This window comes from Asterias amurensis, chromosome 10 (assembly GCF_032118995.1).
Source record: "Asterias amurensis chromosome 10, ASM3211899v1".
NCBI lineage: Eukaryota > Metazoa > Echinodermata > Asteroidea > Forcipulatida > Asteriidae > Asterias > Asterias amurensis.
In genome coordinates this window covers 7,310,543-7,334,145 of record NC_092657.1, presented here as the reverse complement: position 1 = coordinate 7,334,145, position 23,603 = coordinate 7,310,543, and the positions used below count along the sequence as shown (strand labels likewise).

The window sequence follows — 23,603 nt, the reverse complement described above, 5'->3', positions numbered from 1 at the left end:
GTTGATACTTGCCTTTCTCCATGTTGCAATGTATGGAGGTCCCAATAGCTGCGGGTATTCAATAATAAGGAATATACAACCCAGTAAACAGTTCTCACTAGCCACTGTAAAGAAAGAAAACAACAACATCTTATTACATTATTAGCTGCATGTAAAAACTTCAATTAAGTTACAGGCACGATGATTGCGAGTCTTTGTTTTAGTTGATGGTAGCTAAGGGCAACCTTTCTCATCAATATTGCTGCAAGGTGATTCAGGAAAACTAGACCAGCTCTACAATATATTTGGCTAAATTGCAAGATCAGAAGCATTTTTTGTCGGTTGTATTCTAACACAATGTTACCTTAAAAAAGTATTATGGTGAAATGCATTTGTTAAAAAGTGCAATGTCAAAATAGAAGTTATTAATGAACCCCATTAACTCAAGGCCTGATACTGCATGGACTCAACAGAGGGGATTGCCTCCATGCCCCCTGGTCATTGCCTTAGTGCCCTTCTAATGCTACAGTAGAAATTTACAATACAGGTGTCCTTTAACAAGGAGAAATGCCTTGGTGCCCTTTCAAAAACGAAGTACACAGGTCTGAAACTCACATGTATATGTTGGATCATGACCGTAGTATGTCTTATGTTCAGCTTGCTGCATTCCTGCATTCATAATCTCATGACGTGTTTGTTGTTGGGATGCCATTCCAGCAATAGCACTCAGTACTTGGGACATTTGTCTACGGTCACCAGTTGGAGAAGCACCAGGCATGTATGCATCTACACCATTAGTAATATTACGTAATGTCCTTGGTAATGACGTACTGAGAGGGCTACTGTTTTCTGTAATGGTACTACTACTACTAGGACTAGCTGTGCCAACACGCCGGTCATGGCTGCGCTTGTCTTTCTTCTTATCTTTGTGACTTTTATCTTTATCTTTGTTCTTTTTCTTCTTTTTCTTTTTGTCTTTCTTATGTTTATGAACATGATGTGAGACTGATGGGACATTCATAGTTGGTGGCATTGGTGGTAGTTCTTGTTGCCATGGTGCTTTCATCTTGAAAACGGCTTTCATTGCTTGCTTCTGCGGAGTACCGTGTGTCAGTAATATTCCAGGTGCATCATGGGATTTAATATCTTCTTCTTGTGATGTAATAATGGATTGGCTATCATCGCCTTCCAGCGTTGTGGAGTCAGCTTCCATGGCAACCTCAGAGTCTGTTTCAGTTGCTTTGCTTAAGAGTAGATTTGGATGGTATATTTGAGTGTGGAGCAGTTTCTTAGCATTGATGGAGTCAACAATCCAATCTGGAGTGATGATCTGAATAATATCTTGATGTTGGAGAGCACAGTCATACTTGGCCTACAAGAAACAATCAATAATAATAAAACTCATCAGTAATGGCTCAAGTAGTGTCATCAATAAAGATTTCAATCCTACCTATTTGCTAAAATGACACAATATACCCCTTGCATGTGATGTCACAAGCTAAAAAAGCGCCCTCACTGGGGTCAGAAAGCGCCCTCATTGGGGTCGAAGGAGGCAAATGATTGGAAGATAGCCATGTCATGTGCGCATGAGCTCAGCGTCCCTGTACCAATTTGCGTTATAAATGCATGCAAAGGGTCTTTTATAACCCTCTGTAGTTTATACATGCAGAGAGACAAATTGCAGCATATATGAGTTTGGTTTTAGCTGGCAAGTGTGTTGCGCAAAGCTCTGATACAGCCTGGGATCTTGGACTCTTTTTCCAATGAGGGAACCTTTTCTTGTCTGACTTGATCCCTTGTCCAGATATTGCACCTAAACCCTCCATACATGTTCTTAATAATATTGAAGTCTTATATAGTGCACGTACATACCTACCAACAAGGTACTCAAGTCGCTTAATGTATACATTTATACAGAAAGATGAAGTGAAGTGAAGGTTTAGTGAAGTTATGAATTCTTAGACCCTATCATGTAGCACCTTATAAGGGTTTACAAGGTGCTACGGCGCATTCAGCAGCCACAGCCAGGAACATCGGGGCAAACCCCTTTTTGATAGGTGCACTGGGTTCTTTTACATGTGTTACACAACACATGGGACCAACGGCTTTACGTCCCATCTGAAGGACGAAGCAATGGTCAAGTGTCTTGTTTAAGTGTCACGACTGGGGGATTTGAACCCACACTCTGCTGATCAGAAACACAAGAGTTCGAATTCAGTGCTCTTAATTGCTCGGCCATGACACTTCCCCTTTAATGAGGAAATCTTACCTTCACATGTCTGTAATTAGAATGTCCGAGGGTGTGTATCTTACTGTTCTGTATTTAGAATGACTAAATGTGTGAATAAAGACTGGTTCATACTTAATGCAAAGTGAATTTGGACGTCACAAGGCTGTGTTTGCAGAGAATGGTTGGCAGGAGTTTGAACACAGTTCAACTGTTGTGGATTATTCATTGTGAATTTGTGACGTCAAACTTTGTATTGCATTCGCAGGAAGTGTGAACCGGGCTTTACATGACTAAATGGTTTTAGTTGCAGCCTTACCCCCTCTGTGTTGGGAGTGACTAAATGGGTGCATTGTTTGGTGAGATTTAGCTGGCAGGATCCACCAAAGAACGTAACCATGGCCCATAATGCAACTCGGTCACTCTCACACATCTGTAAAAAAGAAACGATAACAATATAATGATAGAAATGGTTTAAAGGCACTGGATACTATTGGTAATTACTAAAAATATGTGTTTTTACTTGGTAACGAGCAATGGAGAGCTGTTGAAACGGCTCCTTCTGAAGTAACATAGTTTTTGAGAAAAAGAGGTAATTTCCATTCAAACAATAAAAGACTTCAGGCCTGAAGCCTTTTGGATGCCTAATAAAGCCATCCAAAAGCACATAATTTGTCCAACAAGGGTGTTTTTTTCTTTCTTCATTCTCTTGCAACTTTAATGACCAATTGAGTCCAAATTTTCACAGGTTTGTTATTTTGTGCATAATGTTGTGATACTCCCAAGTGAGGATACTCGTCTTTGACAATTACCAGCATCCAGTGCCTTTAAAGTTTTCCACTAACTTTTTTTACAAACAAGAATTTGACTACCATTTAAATCAAAGTAAAGCATTGTAAGGTGCAAAATAAAGTTTCAGTGTCTCTACAACAAGCAAATGTTCAAAGGCTTTTTGATTTTACAAAAAGGTGTGAATAAAACCAACACATTTAAATCATAAACAAAATTTGTTTTTTAAGAGAGTTTCGCTACTCATCAATGTGGAGGGTGCGTCAAGTAGGGGTGTTTAATCGGTTGATAATGACCAGCTGGAGCTCTGTTTATAACTGGTTGTCTTGGTGCAAGGCGTTTCCAGTTAACAAACGATGTGGGCACTGTCGATTAGTTGGCCGCGCTGTGTGTGAAAGGAAAACAAGAACGTCTTGCACCAAGACTAAACGTGCACGAACGGATCCAGAACCTGTGATCAGTCATAACAATGCACAACACGGACGTACAGAGCTCAAGCACGTTGGAAACGGATAAGTTTGACAGAGTTTCTCACTTTATTACACCTTTAAAGGCATTTATGAATGGGAATAAAAGAGTAAGTAGTGACTCGTTGTTAAACGGCCGTTTAAAACCTTGCAGGGTCGTTGCCGAGGCTCGGGCCTTTATCGCACGGCAACGACCCTGCCGGTTTTAATCGGCTGTTTAAGAACTTGTCGCTACCCTTTTATTCCCTTATTTTAGTTCATATTAAAACTCAAAAGAGCAAACACCAAACACTTTGCTCATCAAATCCACATTATCTCATTATCCACATTATCCAAGTTGCCACATATCTCTGACCCATCTCTGCTAAAGTGTGCTCACTCTTGTCGAGAAGTAAAATTCACTAGTCATCCAGGCCTAATATCATGTACAACAAATATGTCACACCAATGGGCATGCTACTTGTATCTGACAAAAAGTTCAATGCGATAAACATTGGTACAGTGTCGCATTGAACGTATGTGAATTATCCAACAAACCTGTGAGAAGCATGCAACAACATTGGTGAAAAGTTGATTCTTTTCCGGCAAAAAAGCCTTCGTTGGTAGAAGAACTCTGCAATGTATTGACATCTCAACCCACAATGCCTAGGAAATAAATAACAAAAAGCAAATACTGAATGAAGTAATGTGACTTTGACTTCAATGTTCTAAAAGCAAGCATGATTAGGTCATGGGAAAAGGTTAGCAACTTTCTTACAATGGCTGACATTTTCAAGAGACTTTTCAGTATATTTAATCATAACTTTTTCTTCCCAAAACAAACCTCAGAATTCAGATAAAATGCCTGTTTTTATACAACTGATTGGAAAAGTCGTACACGTTCCAATACTCACTTGAAAGGGAAAATAAAATGTTAAAATTTACCTTAAAGACCACGACGTTTCTTTTAAAGGAACACGTTGCCTTGGATCGGACAAGTTGGTCAAAACAAAAGCGTTTGTAACCGTTTTTTATAAAATGCATATGGTTGGAAAGATGTTTTAAAAGTAGAATACAATGATCCACACAAGTTTGTCTCCAAATTGCGTGGTTTTCCTTCTACTGTGCGAACTAACATGGTCGGCCATTTATGGGAGCCAAAATTTTGACCCCCATAACTGGCCGACGTATTAGTCGACGAGGTGAAAGGAAAACCACACAATTTCGAGGCATGTTTGTGTGTTTCATTGTATTCTACTTTTACAACATCTTTCTACCCATATGCATTTGATAAAAAACGGTTACAAACGCTTTTCAAAGACCAACTCGACCGATCCAAGGCAACGTGTTCCTTTAATGTAAAGGCTAATGAACAATCAACTGAAAGCTGCTGGGTTGTGAAACACTCTTTGACATAAAATTCAACGACTAAAACAATTTCCTTGAGCTACAATGTAAAAACAGATCTGTTTGTGAATATTGATGGTTCACAAACTATACAGATTTAAGATTATTTCCATGTTCTTAACCTTTAATAGTTTTAACAACATTATTGTGTTGCCTTGCCTTTCAAGTGTTTGAAACCGTTTGTTATGTAATGCATGGTTAGATAGATGTTTTAAAGGTAGAATACAATGATCCACACAAATATGCCTTGAAATTGCACATTTGCACTTTTTTTAAGTCGTTGAACTAACACAGTTTTTTTTTTAGGCATTTGTATGGATCATTACATTTTTCTTTTTAGATACCTTTCTAACCATTTTATGCCTTTCATGTCTAACGATTTAAAACGCATCTAGACCAACTTGCCCGATCCAAGGAAATGTGGCTTGGTGACCAGGACCACAAACAAGTTTGAGCTAAGCCTTTGCCATTGGTCGTTATTATCAAAATATAACTGTGCTGATTAAATAATTGTTGTTTTTAATTTGAAGATATTGCAATACAATCTATCTGGATCAACTCGCCCAATCCAAGGCAATGTGTCCCTTTAATGAAATCCTACAATGAATGACTTACTGAAACAACAGGAAGATCGAAGAGATCTCTAGCCTCACTGATCTCAGGATGTTCATCATCATCGGCAATCACATGAGATACTCGATCAGTAAGATAAGATTCCTGACTAGCTCCACCATCCTCAAGTAGCTTCTCAATCTATAGAGAAAAACACAACAAGGTCATATGCAGGGCAATGTTTAGTGGACTCCTTTTTCAATGTGCGTTGTATCGACCGATCGTTGAACAAAGATTTCAATGCAAAAGAAAGTCTTATAAAATCGATCCTCAAATCACAAGTCCATAAAAATGGTTGTTGCAGTACAACTAATGTCATGAGTAAGCATGAGATCACTGTGAATATATTCATGAGACTATCAGTGTTCTACACACAAGGGTTTATGGAGGGCAAGCGTCCCTCCAAAAATTTAAGGTCGCCCTGCTGAACAATTTCAAGGCCGCCCTGCAAAATTGTTGTCAAATTTGTGTTCGCATTGTAAAGAACCTTTATACCCAGGACATCAGTGCACTGACTGACGTCCTACCAGGGCTAACATTCATAATGCTTTTTTTGCTTTTTTTGTTGCGTTCGGTCACACTAAATACCGACAACTCACGATCCCTCACGACAACAATTTTTTAAATACACTTATAACAGAACATTTGAACATAATTTAACCGTTAAATATGTGAACAAGAGTCATGCATCTAAATCACTTTCAAACTGTTGACAAAATTGTTTTTTTAACTTTTTAAAAAAGTGTTTTTTACCCCGAATTTAACGGAAATATTCGCCAAGTTGTCTTTCGACGTACTTGGACAGGGGGCAGGGGTTATTTCTAAGGGCTGAGTTGTATTTTTTCTTTTGGTTTTAGCTGCTGTTTTTTCCTCTCTTGTTAGTAACTAAGCTGCCACTCTGGAATTCAAAGTTAGAAGGGGAGATTTAAATATCAAATTTTTTTACACTCCATGAGAGGCGCATAAAATGGAAAATAATTATCTTGCATATATTGTATCACCCCTGCGGTGTAATGAAATCGTCCAAGTGCGTTGAAAGACAACATGGCGGATATTTCTGTTCGTTACTAAATTCGGGTAAAAACACTTTTTTTTTCAATTAAAAATACAATTTTTTCACCAGTATGACTCTTGTGCATATATTTAATGGTTGAATTATTTTCAAATGTTCTGTTAAAGTGCATTTAAAATTGTTGTCATGAGTTGACGTGAGTTGTCGGTATTTAGTGCGACCCGTTGCTTTAAATTAAAAATACATCTTTAAAAAATGCAATTTTCTGCTCAGTACTCACTGTTGCTTTTCTGTCGCATCGCACATATTCAATAAAATACCAACCAATGAAAGGTTTGAAAACAATATGCTGTCGCTCTAGCCTAGGTTGGACTCCTCCGTTGCAGGCAACGCGACAGAGTCCAGGGTATAAAGGTCCCATACCATTGCGAATAAATTCAAAAATCTGTTAAAAATATTTCTACCTATTTCTACCTAACTCTGACCTGAGTCTGAACTCTTACTCACATGTTCCTTGTAGTTGGAAATCCAAGCTCGCATTGTTTTAAAATGCTGAATTTTCTCCTTTGGTGTTAATATTTTGTGAAAAGAAAATTGAAATTGTCGTTTTCCGATCCCACGTCGTGAACTAACTTCCGTGTAAACACTTTCTTGCACTGATCACTGGCAGCCTGCTATTTGCAGCCAAAATGCTGTCAACCTGCGTTAACCAAACACTAAGCAGATGGATAATAGTCGGTGAGCAATTTACACAATGCGCAGAACTATGCGATACCTGCATTGATGTCTTGTGCCAAGACTCCATGTGCTGGAAGCGTATTTTTTCCCAGGACAAATGAGGCCACTTTTTATCATAAATTAGCGCATGCTAACCGTCCCAAGAAAAAATAATATACGTGCGCAGGAAAGTGCCCTCTGTTGTCCGCATATGTACAAAGAAGCACTGTGAAAAAAAAAAATGGCTTTGCTGCTTAGAACTTTTTTTTTTTCACAAGAAAAAAAAACTTGATTTTTGTAACCGAAAGTCAACCTGAAACTTATAAAATTCTATTTGAGCTGAAATATTTCAGTTTTATGCCTCCTGGATTTTAAAATGTATATTTGAGGAGTTGAAGGCGAGTTTAACGGCACCTACCCAGTTGACGGCGAATAGCGGCAAGATAATGCACTGTACTCAAAGCCATGCGCACTTGGGCTCACACTATCAAGTGGTACACGATGATCACATCCCCAGTGCACAACTTCGACTATTTTCAGAAATAATTTCTTCCATTTGTTAGCTGTGAACTCGTTAAGAATATAGTGAGGGACACTATGAATATATGAACGGAATTTCAGCTTCTCAAACCAGGTAAAAAATAAAGAAAATTGTAGTCAAATTTGTGTTCGCATTGTAAAGAACCTTTATACCCAGGATGTCAGTGCAGTGGCACTGACTGACATCCTACCAGGGCTAGCTGTTGCTCCAATGTTGTATTTTTGTACACGCATTATTAGCAAATTATGTAAACAGTGGACTATCTCTTGCAAAAGAAAAACAAAACTTTTAAGATTACAACACACGATCACGATGAAGTGTAAGCATGGTACATGTAAGTGTCATTGTAAAAAGGTTGGATAGATAGATGATTTAAAACAAAATCACTTAATTTTTGATTGTGAAAATTTTTCCTGTTTATCCTACTGAAAACACGGTGACTGCTCTTTATTCCGACATCCCTATGTTCCGACACCCCTATGTTCCGACACCCCTATGTTCCGACAACTCAACCTAAAATCCGACACCCCTATGTTCCGACACCCCTATATTCCCGACACCCCTATGTTCTGACACCCATTTATTCCCACAACCAAAACACCCCTTATGTTCCGCCACTCCTATGTTTGGACAACCTGCACCAACATTTTGTGTTAGCAATTTTTCAAGAAAAACGGTGTGAGTATAACTTATATGAAAAGTGTTACTCTGCAACTTTGGTTTGGTAAGAAGGGCTGAGTAAATGGGGGGGGGGGGGGGGGGGGTAGGACTTGATTATTTGTTATTATTAATTGTTAACATATTATTACTTTTATTATTATTTTGTTTTTGGAGGGGGGGGGGGGGCAAATGAAAGAAATTACAAATGATAAATTCTTACCGTAATTTCAGATTTCCTATCTACTGTACGTGTTACTCCTCTGCCAACAATTTTGAAAATTACCCGACCTCTTTTTGCAAGAGTGCGTACACTTTTTTCGCACAGCCGTGAACATACTGGTACACCCTGTGCGAGCTTCGTGGTTCCGTGTATGTTTTGTACACAAATCACGGATCATACCCGCCCTCTCGTGGCGCATTCTCGAAAAGTAAGAATTTATCATTTTTAAAAATTGTTGAGATTGCGGAGTGGATTCTCTGGTCGCGCCCTTGCACATCCATTGGTATATCAAAGGACACATAGAGCCTAATTTTGACGAGATTAAAAAAAAAAAAAAAGAGATATTTCTGATTAAAAAACTCATTGAACCATGGGTCGTTAATTAAACGGGTGAGTGATAGAAACCTATGTATGGGGTTACGGGAGACGATAGCCGGACGAAACCGAAATAGTTCTAGGAGTAGGTGTCAGTATACATGTATATAGGTTCAGTTGTCAGAACATTTTTTTAGGGGTGTCGGAATATAGGGGTGTCGGAATATAGGGGTGTAACCGAAAACACATGACACCATGCCAGGATAGTGTATTAATTTTAGTTAGTACACTACACAGTACGAAAATAAAAATGATAATATTACCGAAAACCTACCGAATCATTTAGTGTCCCAATTACATAAAATTTCACATCTTTGAAAATCTTGTCCACTGTCTTGGCATCCCCCGAACCGTCTTCCTCAGTAGCCATAATTAATACAACAGTTTTAGCGACGGATCGGTGTTTTTAGGAGGCGTTTTTTTCCCACTTTTCAGCAACAATATCTTCGTTTCCCGCGGCTTTGTTGTTCACGTAGCATTACACTGAGAGCAAGGAGACCTATACGGTTATGGTACAAAACAAGTCATTAACGTTTGGGTTTCTGACTTGATTGAAGAGTGCGTTGACCCATAACACCAAGCTGAAGCTAGCCGCGAATTCTCAGCCGCGAATTCCCAGCCGCGAATGCCAGCCGCGAATTCTCAATTTACGGCCGAAAAGTCCAGCCGCTAATTCGAGTCGCCGCGGCAGCCGCGCTTTTCCCGTTTCACGAAGCGACAACATTTCCTAAGTTGTTCACCCACACTTTAGCCACTGTTTGTTTAGTTTGGTCATGGAGGTAGGATTCCTACCTCCATGGTTTGGTAAATTCATGGCAATTTTGAATATTGGTTTTGTAAAATTTCGTTCATTATAACAAAATGGAGGCCAAATTAGGGTAAGATAATTGATTGTTTAATGCTTTATTCGATCCATCAATCTTTAATAGTAACGTAGTCGACTCTCTCTGCATTTGTTTTGAAAAAGAAAATCGTTAAACCAAAATACCGTACGTAATTAACAAATAATTTAATCATTAAGACCATTTCATAACACATCTAAATATTCCGTTGAGCTAATTAGAACAACAAATTTGTTCCTAGTTTTACCATTTAATATATTGTTTGGGGTTTGTCTCTTTTGAAGGGAATTTTTACTAACTAAATCAACGTACTTAGTCACTTTAAAACAAAATGTACCTCACAAAATTGACAAATAATTAATTTTGAGTGTTTGATCATCAAGACCATTTCATAACAGATTGAAATATTCCGTTGCAGCTAATTACACCATCTAATTGGTGTCTAATTAAACCACTTTATATGTTGTGGGTTTTGTCTCATTTGAAGTGAATATTTATCAAAGAAATAACGTAAGTAGTCACTTTAAAACAAAATGTACCTCACATAATTAACAAATGGTTACTTTTTAGTGTTTAATCATTAAGACCATTTCATAACACATTGAAATATTCCGTTGCAGCTAATTACACCAACTAATTAGTTCTTAAATAAAACACTTTATATGTTGTGGGTTTTGTCTCATTTGAAGTGAATTTTTATCAAAGAAATAACGTAAGTAGTCACTTTAAAACAAAATGTACCTTACATAATTAACAAATAATTACTTTTTAGTGTTTAATCATTAAGACCATTTCATAACACATTGAAATATTCCGTTGCAGCTAATTAGACCATGTAATTAGTTCTTAAATAAAACACTTTATAAGTTGTGGGTTTTGTCTCATTTGAAGGGAATTTTTAATCAAAGAAATAACGTAAGTAGTCACTTTAAAACAAAATGTACCTCACATAAATAACAAATAGTTACTTTTTAGTGTTTAATCATTAAGACCATTTCATAACACATTGAAATATTCCGTTGCAGCTAATTAGACCAACGAATAAGTTCTTAAATAAACCACTTTATATGTTGTGGGTTTTGTCTAATTTGAAGTGAGTTTTTATCAAAGAAATAACGTAAGTAGTCACTTTAAAACAAAATGTACCTTACATGATTAACAAATAATTAATTTTGAGTGTTTAATCATTAAGACCATTTCATAACACATTGAAATATTCCGTTGCAGCTAATTAGACCATGTAATTAGTTCTTAAATAAAACACTTTATAAGTTGTGGGTTTTGTCTCATTTGAAGGGAATTTTTAATCAAAGAAATAACGTAAGTAGTCACTTTAAAACAAAATGTACCTCACATAATTAACAAATAATTACTTTTTAGTGTTTAATCATTAAGACCATTTCATAACACATTGAAATATTCCGTTGCAGCTAATTAGACCAACGAATAAGTTCTTAAATAAACCACTTTATATGTTGTGGGTGTTGTCTAATTTGAAGTGAATTTTTATCAAAGAAATAACGTAAGTAGTCACTTTAAAACAAAATGTACCTCACATAATTAACAAATAGTTACTTTTTAGTGTTTAATCATTAAGACCATTTATAAATACATTGAAATATTCCGTTGCAGCTAATTAGACTAACGAATAAGTTCTTAAATAAACCACTTTGTATGTTGTGGGTTTTGTCTCTTTTGAAGGGAATTTTTATCAAAAAAATAGCGTAAATGGTCACTTTAAAACAAAATGTACTTCATATAATTAACAATTAATCACTTTTCTGTGTTTAATCATTAGGACCATTTAACAACACATTGAAATATTCCGTTGCAGCCAATTAGACCATGTAATTAGATCTTAAATAAAACACTTTATATGTTGTGGGTTTTGTCTCTTTTGAAGGGAATTTTTAATCAAAGAAATAACGTAAGTAGTCACTTTAAAACAAAATGTACCTTACATAATTAACAAATAATTAATTTTGAGTGTTTAATCATTAAGACCATTTCATAACACATTGAAATATTCCGTTGCAGCTTATTAGACCATCTAATTGGTGCCAAATTAAACCACTTTATATGCTATGGGTTTTGTCTCATTAGAAGGGAATTTTGTCCAGCCCAAAATAGCTAAAGTAGTCACTTTAAAACAAAATGTACCTTACATGATTAACAAATAATTAATTTTGAGTGTTTAATCATTAAGACCATTTCATAACACATTGAAATATTCCGTTGCAGCTAATTAGACCATGTAATTAGTTCTTAAATAAAACACTTTATAAGTTGTGGGTTTTGTCTCATTTGAAGGGAATTTTTAATCAAAGAAATAACGTAAGTAGTCACTTTAAAACAAAATGTACCTCACATAATTAACAAATAGTTACTTTTTAGTGTTTAACCATTAAGACCATTTCATAACACATCGAAATATTCCGTTGCAGCTAATTACACCAACTAATTAGTTCTTAAATAAAACACTTTATATGTTGTGGGTTTTTTCTAATTTGAAGTGAATTTTTATCAAAGAAATAACGTAAGTAGTCACTTTAAAACAAAATGTACCTTACATAATTAACAAATAATTACTTTTTAGTGTTTAATCATTAAGACCATTTCATAACACATTGAAATATTCCGTTGCAGCTAATTAGACCATGTAATTAGTTCTTAAATAAAACACTTTATAAGTTGTGGGTTTTGTCTCATTTGAAGGGAATTTTTAATCAAAGAAATAACGTAAGTAGTCACTTTAAAACAAAATGTACCTCACATAAATAACAAATAGTTACTTTTTAGTGTTTAATCATTAAGACCATTTCATAACACATTGAAATATTCCGTTGCAGCTAATTAGACCAACGAATAAGTTCTTAAATAAACCACTTTATATGTTGTGGGTTTTGTCTAATTTGAAGTGAGTTTTTATCAAAGAAATAACGTAAGTAGTCACTTTAAAACAAAATGTACCTTACATGATTAACAAATAATTAATTTTGAGTGTTTAATCATTAAGACCATTTCATAACACATTGAAATATTCCGTTGCAGCTAATTAGACCATGTAATTAGTTCTTAAATAAAACACTTTATAAGTTGTGGGTTTTGTCTCATTTGAAGGGAATTTTTAATCAAAGAAATAACGTAAGTAGTCACTTTAAAACAAAATGTACCTCACATAATTAACAAATAATTACTTTTTAGTGTTTAATCATTAAGACCATTTCATAACACATTGAAATATTCCGTTGCAGCTAATTAGACCAACGAATAAGTTCTTAAATAAACCACTTTATATGTTGTGGGTGTTGTCTAATTTGAAGTGAATTTTTATCAAAGAAGTAACGTAAGTAGTCACTTTAAAACAAAATGTACCTCACATAATTAACAAATAGTTACTTTTTAGTGTTTAATCATTAAGACCATTTCATAACACATTGAAATATTCCGTTGCAGCTAATTAGACCAACGAATAAGTTCTTAAATAAACCACTTTATATGTTGTGGGTGTTGTCTAATTTGAAGTGAATTTTTATCAAAGAAATAACGTAAGTAGTCACTTTAAAACAAAATGTACCTCACATAATTAACAAATAGTTACTTTTTAGTGTTTAATCATTAAGACCATTTATAAATACATTGAAATATTCCGTTGCAGCTAATTAGACTAACGAATAAGTTCTTAAATAAACCACTTTGTATGTTGTGGGTTTTGTCTCTTTTGAAGGGAATTTTTATCAAAAAAATAGCGTAAATGGTCACTTTAAAACAAAATGTACTTCATATAATTAACAATTAATCACTTTTCTGTGTTTAATCATTAGGACCATTTAACAACACATTGAAATATTCCGTTGCAGCCAATTAGACCATGTAATTAGATCTTAAATAAAACACTTTATATGTTGTGGGTTTTGTCTCTTTTGAAGGGAATTTTTAATCAAAGAAATAACGTAAGTAGTCACTTTAAAACAAAATGTACCTTACATAATTAACAAATAATTAATTTTGAGTGTTTAATCATTAAGACCATTTCATAACACATTGAAATATTCCGTTGCAGCTAATAAGACCATGTAATTAGTTCTTAAATAAAACACTTTATAAGTTGTGGGTTTTGTCTCATTTGAAGGGAATTTTTAATCAAAGAAATAACGTAAGTAGTCACTTTAAAACAAAATGTACCTCACATAATTAACAAATAGTTACTTTTTAGTGTTTAACCATTAAGACCATTTCATAACACATCGAAATATTCCGTTGCAGCTAATTACACCAACTAATTAGTTCTTAAATAAAACACTTTATATGTTGTGGGTTTTTTCTAATTTGAAGGGAATTTTTAATCAAAGAAATAACGTAAGTAGTCACTTTAAAACAAAATGTACTTCATATAATTAACAAATTGTTACTTTTTAGTGTTTAATCATTAAGACCATTTCGTAACACATCGAAAAATTGCGTTGCACCTTATTAGACCATCTAATTGGTGCCTAATTAAACCACTTTATATGCTATGGGTTTTGTCTCATTTGAAGGGAATTTTGTCCAGCCCAAAATAGCTAAAGTAGTCACTTTAAAACAAAATGTACCTCTCCTAATTAACAAATAATCAACTTTTGCAGTTTAATCATTAAGACCATTTCATAACACATTGAAATATTCCGTTGCAGCTAATTATACCAGCTAATTATACTTCTTAAATAAACCAAGGAAGTGCATTTTTCTAATCAAATAAATAACTTGTAGTCGCTTTAAAACTATATGTACCACACATAATTAACAAGTATGGAATTGTTAGTGTAAAATTACTAAGAAAACTTAATAAAACGTTCCTAATATTTCGTTGCAGCAAATTTGACCCACTAATAAGTGTACAACTACACCCTTTTGTGATTGTGTTTGTTTGTTTGTAGCTGATTAGGCCCGCCGTGAACTTCTTTATTTTATGTGAATGTGTTTTATATTTCTTTAATGACATCTAACGAAAAAATGTAGTCGCTTTAAAGTAATACGACTTCACGTAATTAGCAAGTATTTAATGTTGGTCTTTACTCATTAAGACCATTCAACAACGCATTTATTTATTCCGCTGCAGCTAATTACACCAAATAATTAGTTCATAATGACACAACTTTATATAATGGTCTGGGTTTAAAGTCGTTTAAAGAGAATTTCACACCAAAAAATAAAAAATAAAAAATATTTGTTTATGTTTGCGCATTAAGACTACTCCATAACACTTGTTGTTTTAAATTAATTGTTTTTCCAAATCTGAAAGGTATAAGGGTATTCACTGCCCTTTTAATATCAATACATAAAATGTTTACACTCCATTCGTTGTTAAAATGTAAAGAAAAAAGTTCGACAACCCGCAGCATCAACAAATGCACCTACCCACCTTCCACTTGACCGTTTACATCATCATAATAATTGTATAGCCTAATGATCGATGCGTTTAAAGACCATGATGATAACAATTACTACAAGTGTGCCTACCCTTTTAAACAAAACTGCAAAATTACGTGTTTAACCTTAAACATTTGCTGCAATTCTAGTGTAAGTGTAAAAATACACTTATGAACAGGGTGTTTTAAAGGCAGTGGACACTATTGGTAATTACTCAAAATAATTATTAGCATAAAATATTTCTTGGTGACGAGTAATGGGGAGAGGTTGATGGTATAAAACATTGTGAGAAACGGCTCCCTCTGAAGTACCGAGGTTTTCGAGTAAGAAGTAATTTTCCATGAATTTGATTTCGAGACCTCAGATTTAGAATTTGAGATCTCGAAATCAACCATCTAAACGCACACAACTTCGTGTGACAAGGGTGTTTTTTTCTTTCATTTTTATCTCGCAAATTCGATGACCGATTGAGCTCAAATTTTCACAGGTTTGTTATTTTATGCATATGTTGAGATATACCAAATGTAAAGGCTAGTCTTTGACAATTACCAATAGTGTCCACTGCCTTTAAGCGCATGGCAATAAACGGATGTCTAGTTCGACGTCTCACATACTCTTTGTAATAACTTTCAACTTTAACGTGATGTCTCAAACTTACCAATTGAGTACTGCTGATATGCAAAAGAAACAACAACTTGCTTATTTTTAGACCAAGAAAAATTGGATGAGGTAAGTGTCTGAAAATGTCCTCAAGTTGCCATAAAAAAGTACAACTTAAAAAAAAAATAGGTGTGTCTCATAAAAATGTATTGTGAAAACTACGGTGTTGTTAGTTTTCTTAGTTTTAAGAAGAACAGACAAACCTTAGTATGAATAAAATGACTCCTTTTCCTCGAACCTGAGAGTGCAATTTGATGCATCAAAGGGTTGTTTAATGTTAGCCTGCATTGAAATACTGACTATAAATCTGTTTTACATGATTCAAACTGGCTTCTCAATGAAGGATCAACGATTGTGGATCTTGTTAGTAACTGCTTTGTTATGTATATCCTAAGATTTTCAGCAGTATCTTTGCAATTCATGTTAGTGGTGAGGTACAGTTCTTCAACAAATAAACAACAGTAAACGCCACAGCTTGCAGAGTCAGATTGCTGTACACATGTTGCTTGTTTGATTGTGCATTTATCTCGTACCTCAAACGCACGCGGTAAATTTGTCCAAAACCTCTGTACTCTTCCATTTATGAAAAATTGTAACAAAGCATGTCCGTGTGCAGTCATTTTACTTCTTGTGTCATGGCTGAAACTTAAAGAGTCGTAACATTGGACTGTGTTGAGTTCGTTGTCTATTATGTAAACAGTGAAATGTTTGTTTTGCAAAAGTGGAAGTATAAGAATGTCGCAAAATTTTGCATTCTTGAACCACTTTCTTGAAACTGACTTAAATGTTTCAGTGGTAGGTTTTTCTGTCAGAATATTCAACGAATCAATGCAGTGTATGACACCAAACTTGTTTCTCTTGTGTTCGTCATTTAAAATTTCACACACCTGGGACAAGTAAAAGTCAACTAAATCTTCACTCAACCAGCCACGGTGATAACTTGGATACAGTCCGCGTATTTTGTTGTATACTGCTTTTGATGGGTGGGGATCTAGCATTGCTAAGTTGTAGAAAGTTAGCACATCATTAGTGCGGTCATCACGAAGAGCAACATAATGTAAATTACTCGAACTGATTCTTTTCCACATAAGCTGTATAAAATCAGTTTCATTGTGAAGTACATTGCAACCATCGTCGTTAAGTGTGGCTTCAGAAATAGCAGCGGAGTCTACTGTTAATATGTTAGGTGGGTCTATTTTTTCATAAAACAACAGATACCCAGATGAGCATGCATAGGCAGAGAAACGTAAGTTACTGACTTTTCGGACCCGATCATCATCAAATTCAGTTATTGAGCCATTGGAGTGACGTAAGAATGTTTTATAATGACCACTTTCCAAAGAATCTCCCGTATGAACAATAACTGAGCGCAAACGATAACACGAAGGCGTATGGTTTACGCAGTAATTTGACAAATCTATGTCAATATCGGGGTTTACTGTCGAAGTCACCTTCTTCGTCTTGCCATTTTCTACTGCGAAACGTAATAGTTGTATTACAATCAACGATGGACAGTTAACGATACGGTTGGTGTACAATTTAGGACACCTTTGGTTGCAGTGACTGCAATAAATACCATCGACAGTTTCATCATTAAAATGAGACTGCAAACATTCAACAATGTTTTGTTTTCCTATAGCAAGTGGCAGTACACCTGAAGTAGAATTTTCGACATCGACTTTAGCATTACAGTTGAGACACAAAACACTTTGGCAGATTTCAATTTTGTTAGTCAGGCATGATTCTTCCAAAAAAGTAACCATAATCTCCGCATAAAACTCAGCAGCGTCTTGCTGTTGATTGGCCTTTAATTTCATTTGTCTAGCACAATCTTTTACCATCGGTTGGATGTGACGAAATGGGACCGGTTGAGAACTGTTGGATTTTAAACTTTCGTACAAGAGTACAAATTTTCTCCAAAGAAAAGTGTCACTTCCCTCCCACTTCGAAACATCCAATTTAGCGTGGTGTATGAAAGGCTTGAGCGCTTGCACTGTCGCAATCCACCAACAGGATACACTGTTATTTGCAATACCTTTAACACCAAGTTCAATCTCGGAGGCAAGTTTAAGTGATTGTTGTGGGTTACTTGCTGGTTCCGGTTTCGGGCTTTTCGCTTTTGACTGAGCATTAGGTTTATTAGGCTGTGGTTCTTGTTGTAGAAGATTGGCAGAATTCTTTTTGCCACTTTTGTTGCCCTTGTTTTCTTTCTTTGTGCTGTCATGTTTTGTTTTCTTCGTCGGTTTGTCTTTAAAGTTTAAACCTTTCAATGGAGGTGTCAAATAAACTCCTTTACTTTTGGGAGTACTGTTCCTCACCCGTTTGCACCATTTCTCGCTTGTGAGTGTTACTAACTGTCTACGTGTTTGTTTCTTTGATTTGCAAAACGCTTCGCAGAATTCTCTGTGTACCGGCAACAAGTCCTGCTCATACAGTAGTACAAAATCATTTAGCTTTCTACATCGGTTATGCTGTAACTTTACGCGTTTAACTTCACCCATACTTTTCTCAATGATTCCCTGGGTGCGATTATTTGAAGTGATGTTTTGAAATTTAGATGTACTAAGAGACTTGTAAAATTTCGAGTATCGTGAATATATGTCAGATGTTCCATGCCTGCCTAAATCGTGGATCATAAGCCCAGACCAATTTGGTACATTTGGAAGCGCAAAATCCAGTAAGTACTTTAAGAAATCTTTGCCAGCGTATGTGTTTTCCGTTAAAAGCGACGTGTCGTTGTGGCTTTCGTATTGAGTCACTTCTGCAATAGCACTTTTAACAATTGACTGAAAGTGACGCTTAAAAGGTGAATTGGGTGATTTTGAGATAAACTCGTCTTGTGTTAATAAATGTCCGTGTTCGATGTCAACATATGCGGGCTGTACGCTGTCTGCACCTTCATCCTCACAATCGTCATCTGACCAGTCATCATGTAACTCTGTTGCTGCTGCATCATCCAAATCCTCAACTTTGTGCTTGAGTTTATTGAAGTGAAATTTTACGAGGTCAGTAGAGAAATGTGATCTAGTTAAAACTGCAAGTGATTTGACTATTTCGTTTATTTCCGCCATGTCAGCACTTTTTACAAGCAAACCGATCCAAAACATTGCTTCGCGATAGTTCTTCTTATAGTACTTTCTTATCATCCTTGATGCATTTTTCAAAAAATGACTGGCACAACAATGCATTACGGTTTTATTCAGATCTTTGCCTTCTGCGCAGCCGGTGGTTATCCGATAACAACGATTAAGGTACTCTAGCACAGTTTCTTTACAAAAACTAGTTAGGCAAGAAAGTAGAAGAGTTGAGCTCCCGTCAATCATCACCATTACTGGTTCTTTGGGGGAGTTATAACCGTAAATAGTTTGCTCTTTGTGCAAAAACATTTGTAGAAAATGCGACACTCGGAAAGCGCTATGATCTGTCGTTAACATTGAAGCAATCACAAGAGGCGGTGATCCTTTAAGTGGATGGCGAACAACGAGATCGTACAGTTGGTATTTCTTTGTTTTTGAGAACGTTGAGTTGTTTTGCATTATTGAACCAGTGGCATCAAGGTAAATGATATCTCTAGAAGAAATGTGGTGATAAACGTTTAAGCTGTATTGTGAGAACAGTATCACAGTAGGTGGGTATAGAGAAACGTCACGCACAATACCGGGGATTTTCCTTCTTGAGTCGCTTTGTTTTTCACATATACTTAAAAGTCCTTGTAGCTCGCTCTCACTAGGGTCTGACAATTGTTTGGCTTCGCTAGATATTTTTTGCAAAACCTCCTTGTTCGGGGCTTCGTCCCTACAGCCAGAAAAAAATTGTTTATCACTTAATGACCTCAGGTTGTCAATGTATTCACGTCGTGGTTTTTTGTACTTCAATACCTTTTTTAACTTTTCTCTGCGAGTGTTTCTTATATATCTTGCGCGTCGTTCAGTTTTATCATGCTTCATCTCGCCATCAAATTGTACTTTAACCTTCAAAGACTTTTCGTCTTCCATTGATAGATTAAACTTGACAGTGCAGTCCGTGAAATTGCAATACCCATTTGCTTTAAACGCAAACTTGGATTTCTTTCGTTTGTTCCCGGAGACGTAGTGTCGTTTTATTTGAAAAGAGCAGTACGGGTGGATTTGCTTAAGTCCTTTTATAAATACATGAATCCACGACCTTCGGAAAGAATTTCCAGTTTGATTTTGTTTAAGTTTTTTCCATTCCGATTTGTCTATGGAAAAAAAACACTTCCGACGGTCTGGCAATGGGACTTTGCAAAATTTTTGTATGTTATTTATGTTGTTGCTCCGTGAACACATGCCGACGATAACATCATTGGGCAAGAACTCATCGGCATGATTCCTACTAAGGTCTGATGTGTTACTATTATATGTGTTAGAACAATGCGGTTCATAAATGGCGTCTTGTGAGTAACACTCTGAAAACGAGAGGGACTCAAATTTGCGTTTGTTTCCCCGTTTGTGACATTTATCCACAACAGGTGAAAGTGTATTTATTGACGAGAAGCATGCTCCTATTGAGGAGACATCAGGTGTTGCTTCAAGAAAATTAGTGTATTGATGGGAGCTTGCACTGTTTTCTTTGTCCGCCATTAACCATTGCCAAACTTTTGTTGTGTTGGAGTGCTCATAATCGGGTAATTTCTCAGAAACGAGGTCGTCTTTGTATTTCTCTTGATGCAAATCATTTCCTTTGTATTGTTCTATATTTGTTTCTCTGTCTACTTCTCTGTGAGGTATTCTGTAATTTAGTTTGCCTTTTTCTTTGATATGTTCTTTATTTTGTAATATATCTTGGTATTCTTTGTATTGTTCGTTGTTTTGTGATGTGTCCTCCTCATTGTCTGACGTTGCTGTGTCTGGTTCTGTGTATTGTGCTCTGTCTTGTTCTTTGTCTTGTTCTTTGTCTTGTGCTCTGTATTGTTCTTTGTCTTGTGCTCTGTCTTGTTCTTTGTCTTGTGCTGTGTCTTGTTGTTCTTTATCTTGTGCTCTGTCTTGTTCTTTGTCTTGTGCTGTGTCTTGTTGTTCTTTATCTTGTGCTCTGTCTTGTTCTTTGTCTTTTGCTGTGTCTTGTTCTTTGTCTTGTGCTCTGTCTTGTTCTCTGTCTTGTTCTTTGTCTTGTTCTTTGTCTTGTGCTCTGTATTGTTCTTTGTCTTGTGCTCTGTCTTGTTCTTTGTCTTGTGCTGTGTCTTGTTGTTCTTTATCTTGTGCTCTGTCTTGTTCTTTGTCTTGTGCTGTGTCTTGTTGTTCTTTATCTTGTGCTCTGTCTTGTTCTTTGTCTTTTGCTGTGTCTTGTTCTTTGTCTTGTGCTCTGTCTTGTTCTTTGTCTTGTTTTTTGTTTTGCTGTTTGTCTTTTGCTGTGTCTTGTTCTTTGTCTTGTGCTCTGTCTTGTTCTTTGTCTTGTGCTCTGTCTTGTTCTTTGTCTTGTTCTTTGTCTTGTGCTCTGTCTTGTTCTTTGTCTTGTTCTTTGTCTTGTGCTCTGTCTTGTTCTTTGTCTTGTGCTTTGTATTGTTCTTTGTCTTGTGCTCTGTCTTGTCCTTTTTCTGATTGTCTGTCTTGTTCTTTGTCTGATTGTCTGTCTTGTTCTTTGTCTTGTGGTTCTCTGTCTTGTTTTGAGTCAGGGGTACTTGGGCAAAAAAACACCCTCTCACCCTTATTACAGTTATTAACACCACATATAAATGAAACATTGTTCATGTACGATTGATTAGTAGAAAGCGGTTGTAGATTTAGGCAAGTGTAATGGTACCATGCATTGCATAGATCACAAGCAACCATACTAAGCGAAGGGTCGTACGGTTGATTGCAAATGCAATATAATAATGGTATGATTGTCGAATCTGATGAAATGTACGAATGTGTTGATGAAATTGTATCGCCATCGTTTTCCTTCAAATGAGACAAAACCCACAACATATAAAGTGGTTTAATTAGGCACCAATTAGATGGTGTAATTAGCTGCAACGGAATATTTCGATGTGTTATAAAATGGTCTTAATGATTAAACACTAAAAATAAACTATTTGTTAATTATGTGAGGTACATTTTGTTTTAAAGTGACTACTTACGTTATTTCTTTGATAAAAATTCCCTTCAAATGAGACAAAACCCACAACATATAAAGAGTTTTAATTAGGCACCAATTAGATGGTGTAATTAGCTGCAACGGAATATTTCGATGTGTTATAACATGGTCTTAATAACTAAACACTAAAAAGTAACAATTTGTTAATTATGTGAGGTACATTTTGTTTTAAAGTGACTAGTTACGTTATTTTTTAGTCTAAAAATTCCCTTCAAATGAGACAAAACCCACAACATATAAATTGGTTTATTTAATAACTAATTAGATGTGTTATGAAATGGTCTTAATAATTAAACACTGTTCTTAATAATTTAACACTACAAAGTAACAATTTGTCAATTATGTGAGGTACAATTTGTTTTAAAGTGATGACTTATTATTTTTTAGTCTAAAAATTCCATTCAAATGGGACAAAACCCACAACATATAAATTGGTTTAATTAGGCACTAAAAATAAACTATTTGTTAATTATGTGAGGTACATTTTGTTTTAAAGTGACTACTTACGTTATTTCTTTGATAAAAATTCCCTTCAAATGAGACAAAACCCACAACATATAAAGAGGTTTAATTATGCACCAATTAGATGGTGTAATTAGCTGCAACGGAATATTCTAATGTGTTATGAAATGGTCTTGATGATTAAACACTAAAAAGTAACCATTTGTTAATTATGTGAGGTACATTTTGTTTTAAAGTGACTACTTACGTTATTTCTTTGATAAAAATTCCTTTCAAATGGGACAAAACCCACAACATATAAATTGGTTTAATTAGGCACCAATTAGATGGTGTAATTAGCTGCAACGGAATATTTCGATGTGTTATAAAATGGTCTTAATAATTAAACACTAAAAATAAACTATTTGTTAATTATGTGAGGTACATTTTGTTTTAAAGTGACTACTTACGTTATTTCTTTGATAAAAATTCCTTTCAAATGGGACAAAACCCACAACATATAAATTGGTTTAATTAGGCACCAATTAAATTGTGTAATTAGCTGCAACGGAATATTTCGATGTGTTATGAAATGGTCTTAATAATTAAACACTAAAAAGTAACAATTTGTCAATTTGTGAGGTACAATTTGTTTTAAAGTGACTACTTATTATTTTTTAGTCTAAAAATTCCCTTCAAATGAGACAAAACCCACAACATATAAAGTGGTTTAATTAGGCACCAATTAGATGGTGTAATTAGCTGCAACGGAATATTTCGATGTGTTATAACATGGTCTTAATAACTAAACACTAAAAAGTAACAATTTGTTAATTATGTGAGGTACATTTTGTTTTAAAGTGACTAGTTACGTTATTTTTTAGTCTAAAAATTCCCTTCAAATGAGACAAAACCCACAACATATAAATTGGTTTATTTAATAACTAATTAGATGTGTTATGAAATGGTCTTAATAATTAAACACTGTTCTTAATAATTTAACACTACAAAGTAACAATTTGTCAATTATGTGAGGTACAATTTGTTTTAAAGTGATGACTTATTATTTTTTAGTCTAAAAATTCCATTCAAATGGGACAAAACCCACAACATATAAATTGGTTTAATTAGGCACCAATTAGATGGTGTAATTAGCTGCAACGGAATATTTCG

General features: G+C 35.2%; 1 protein-coding gene across 2 annotated transcripts in view; it reads right to left on the bottom strand.

The window, feature by feature from the left end:
* The window catches only part of LOC139942520 (PAX-interacting protein 1-like), a 38,392-nt gene extending 28,950 nt beyond the window's left edge, over positions 1-9,442 (bottom strand). For both annotated transcript variants that reach the window (XM_071939336.1, XM_071939337.1), the window contains exons 1-6: positions 9,260-9,442; positions 5,464-5,601; positions 4,000-4,107; positions 2,526-2,639; positions 595-1,351; positions 13-104 (exon numbers count right to left, since the gene is read on the bottom strand). In XM_071939336.1, the coding sequence (XP_071795437.1) occupies positions 13-104; positions 595-1,351; positions 2,526-2,639; positions 4,000-4,107; positions 5,464-5,601; positions 9,260-9,355 (1,305 nt within the window). In that variant the 5' untranslated portion in view covers positions 9,356-9,442. The remainder of the gene's footprint in view (positions 1-12; positions 105-594; positions 1,352-2,525; positions 2,640-3,999; positions 4,108-5,463; positions 5,602-9,259) is intronic.
* Positions 9,443-23,603: the final 14,161 nt, after the last annotated feature.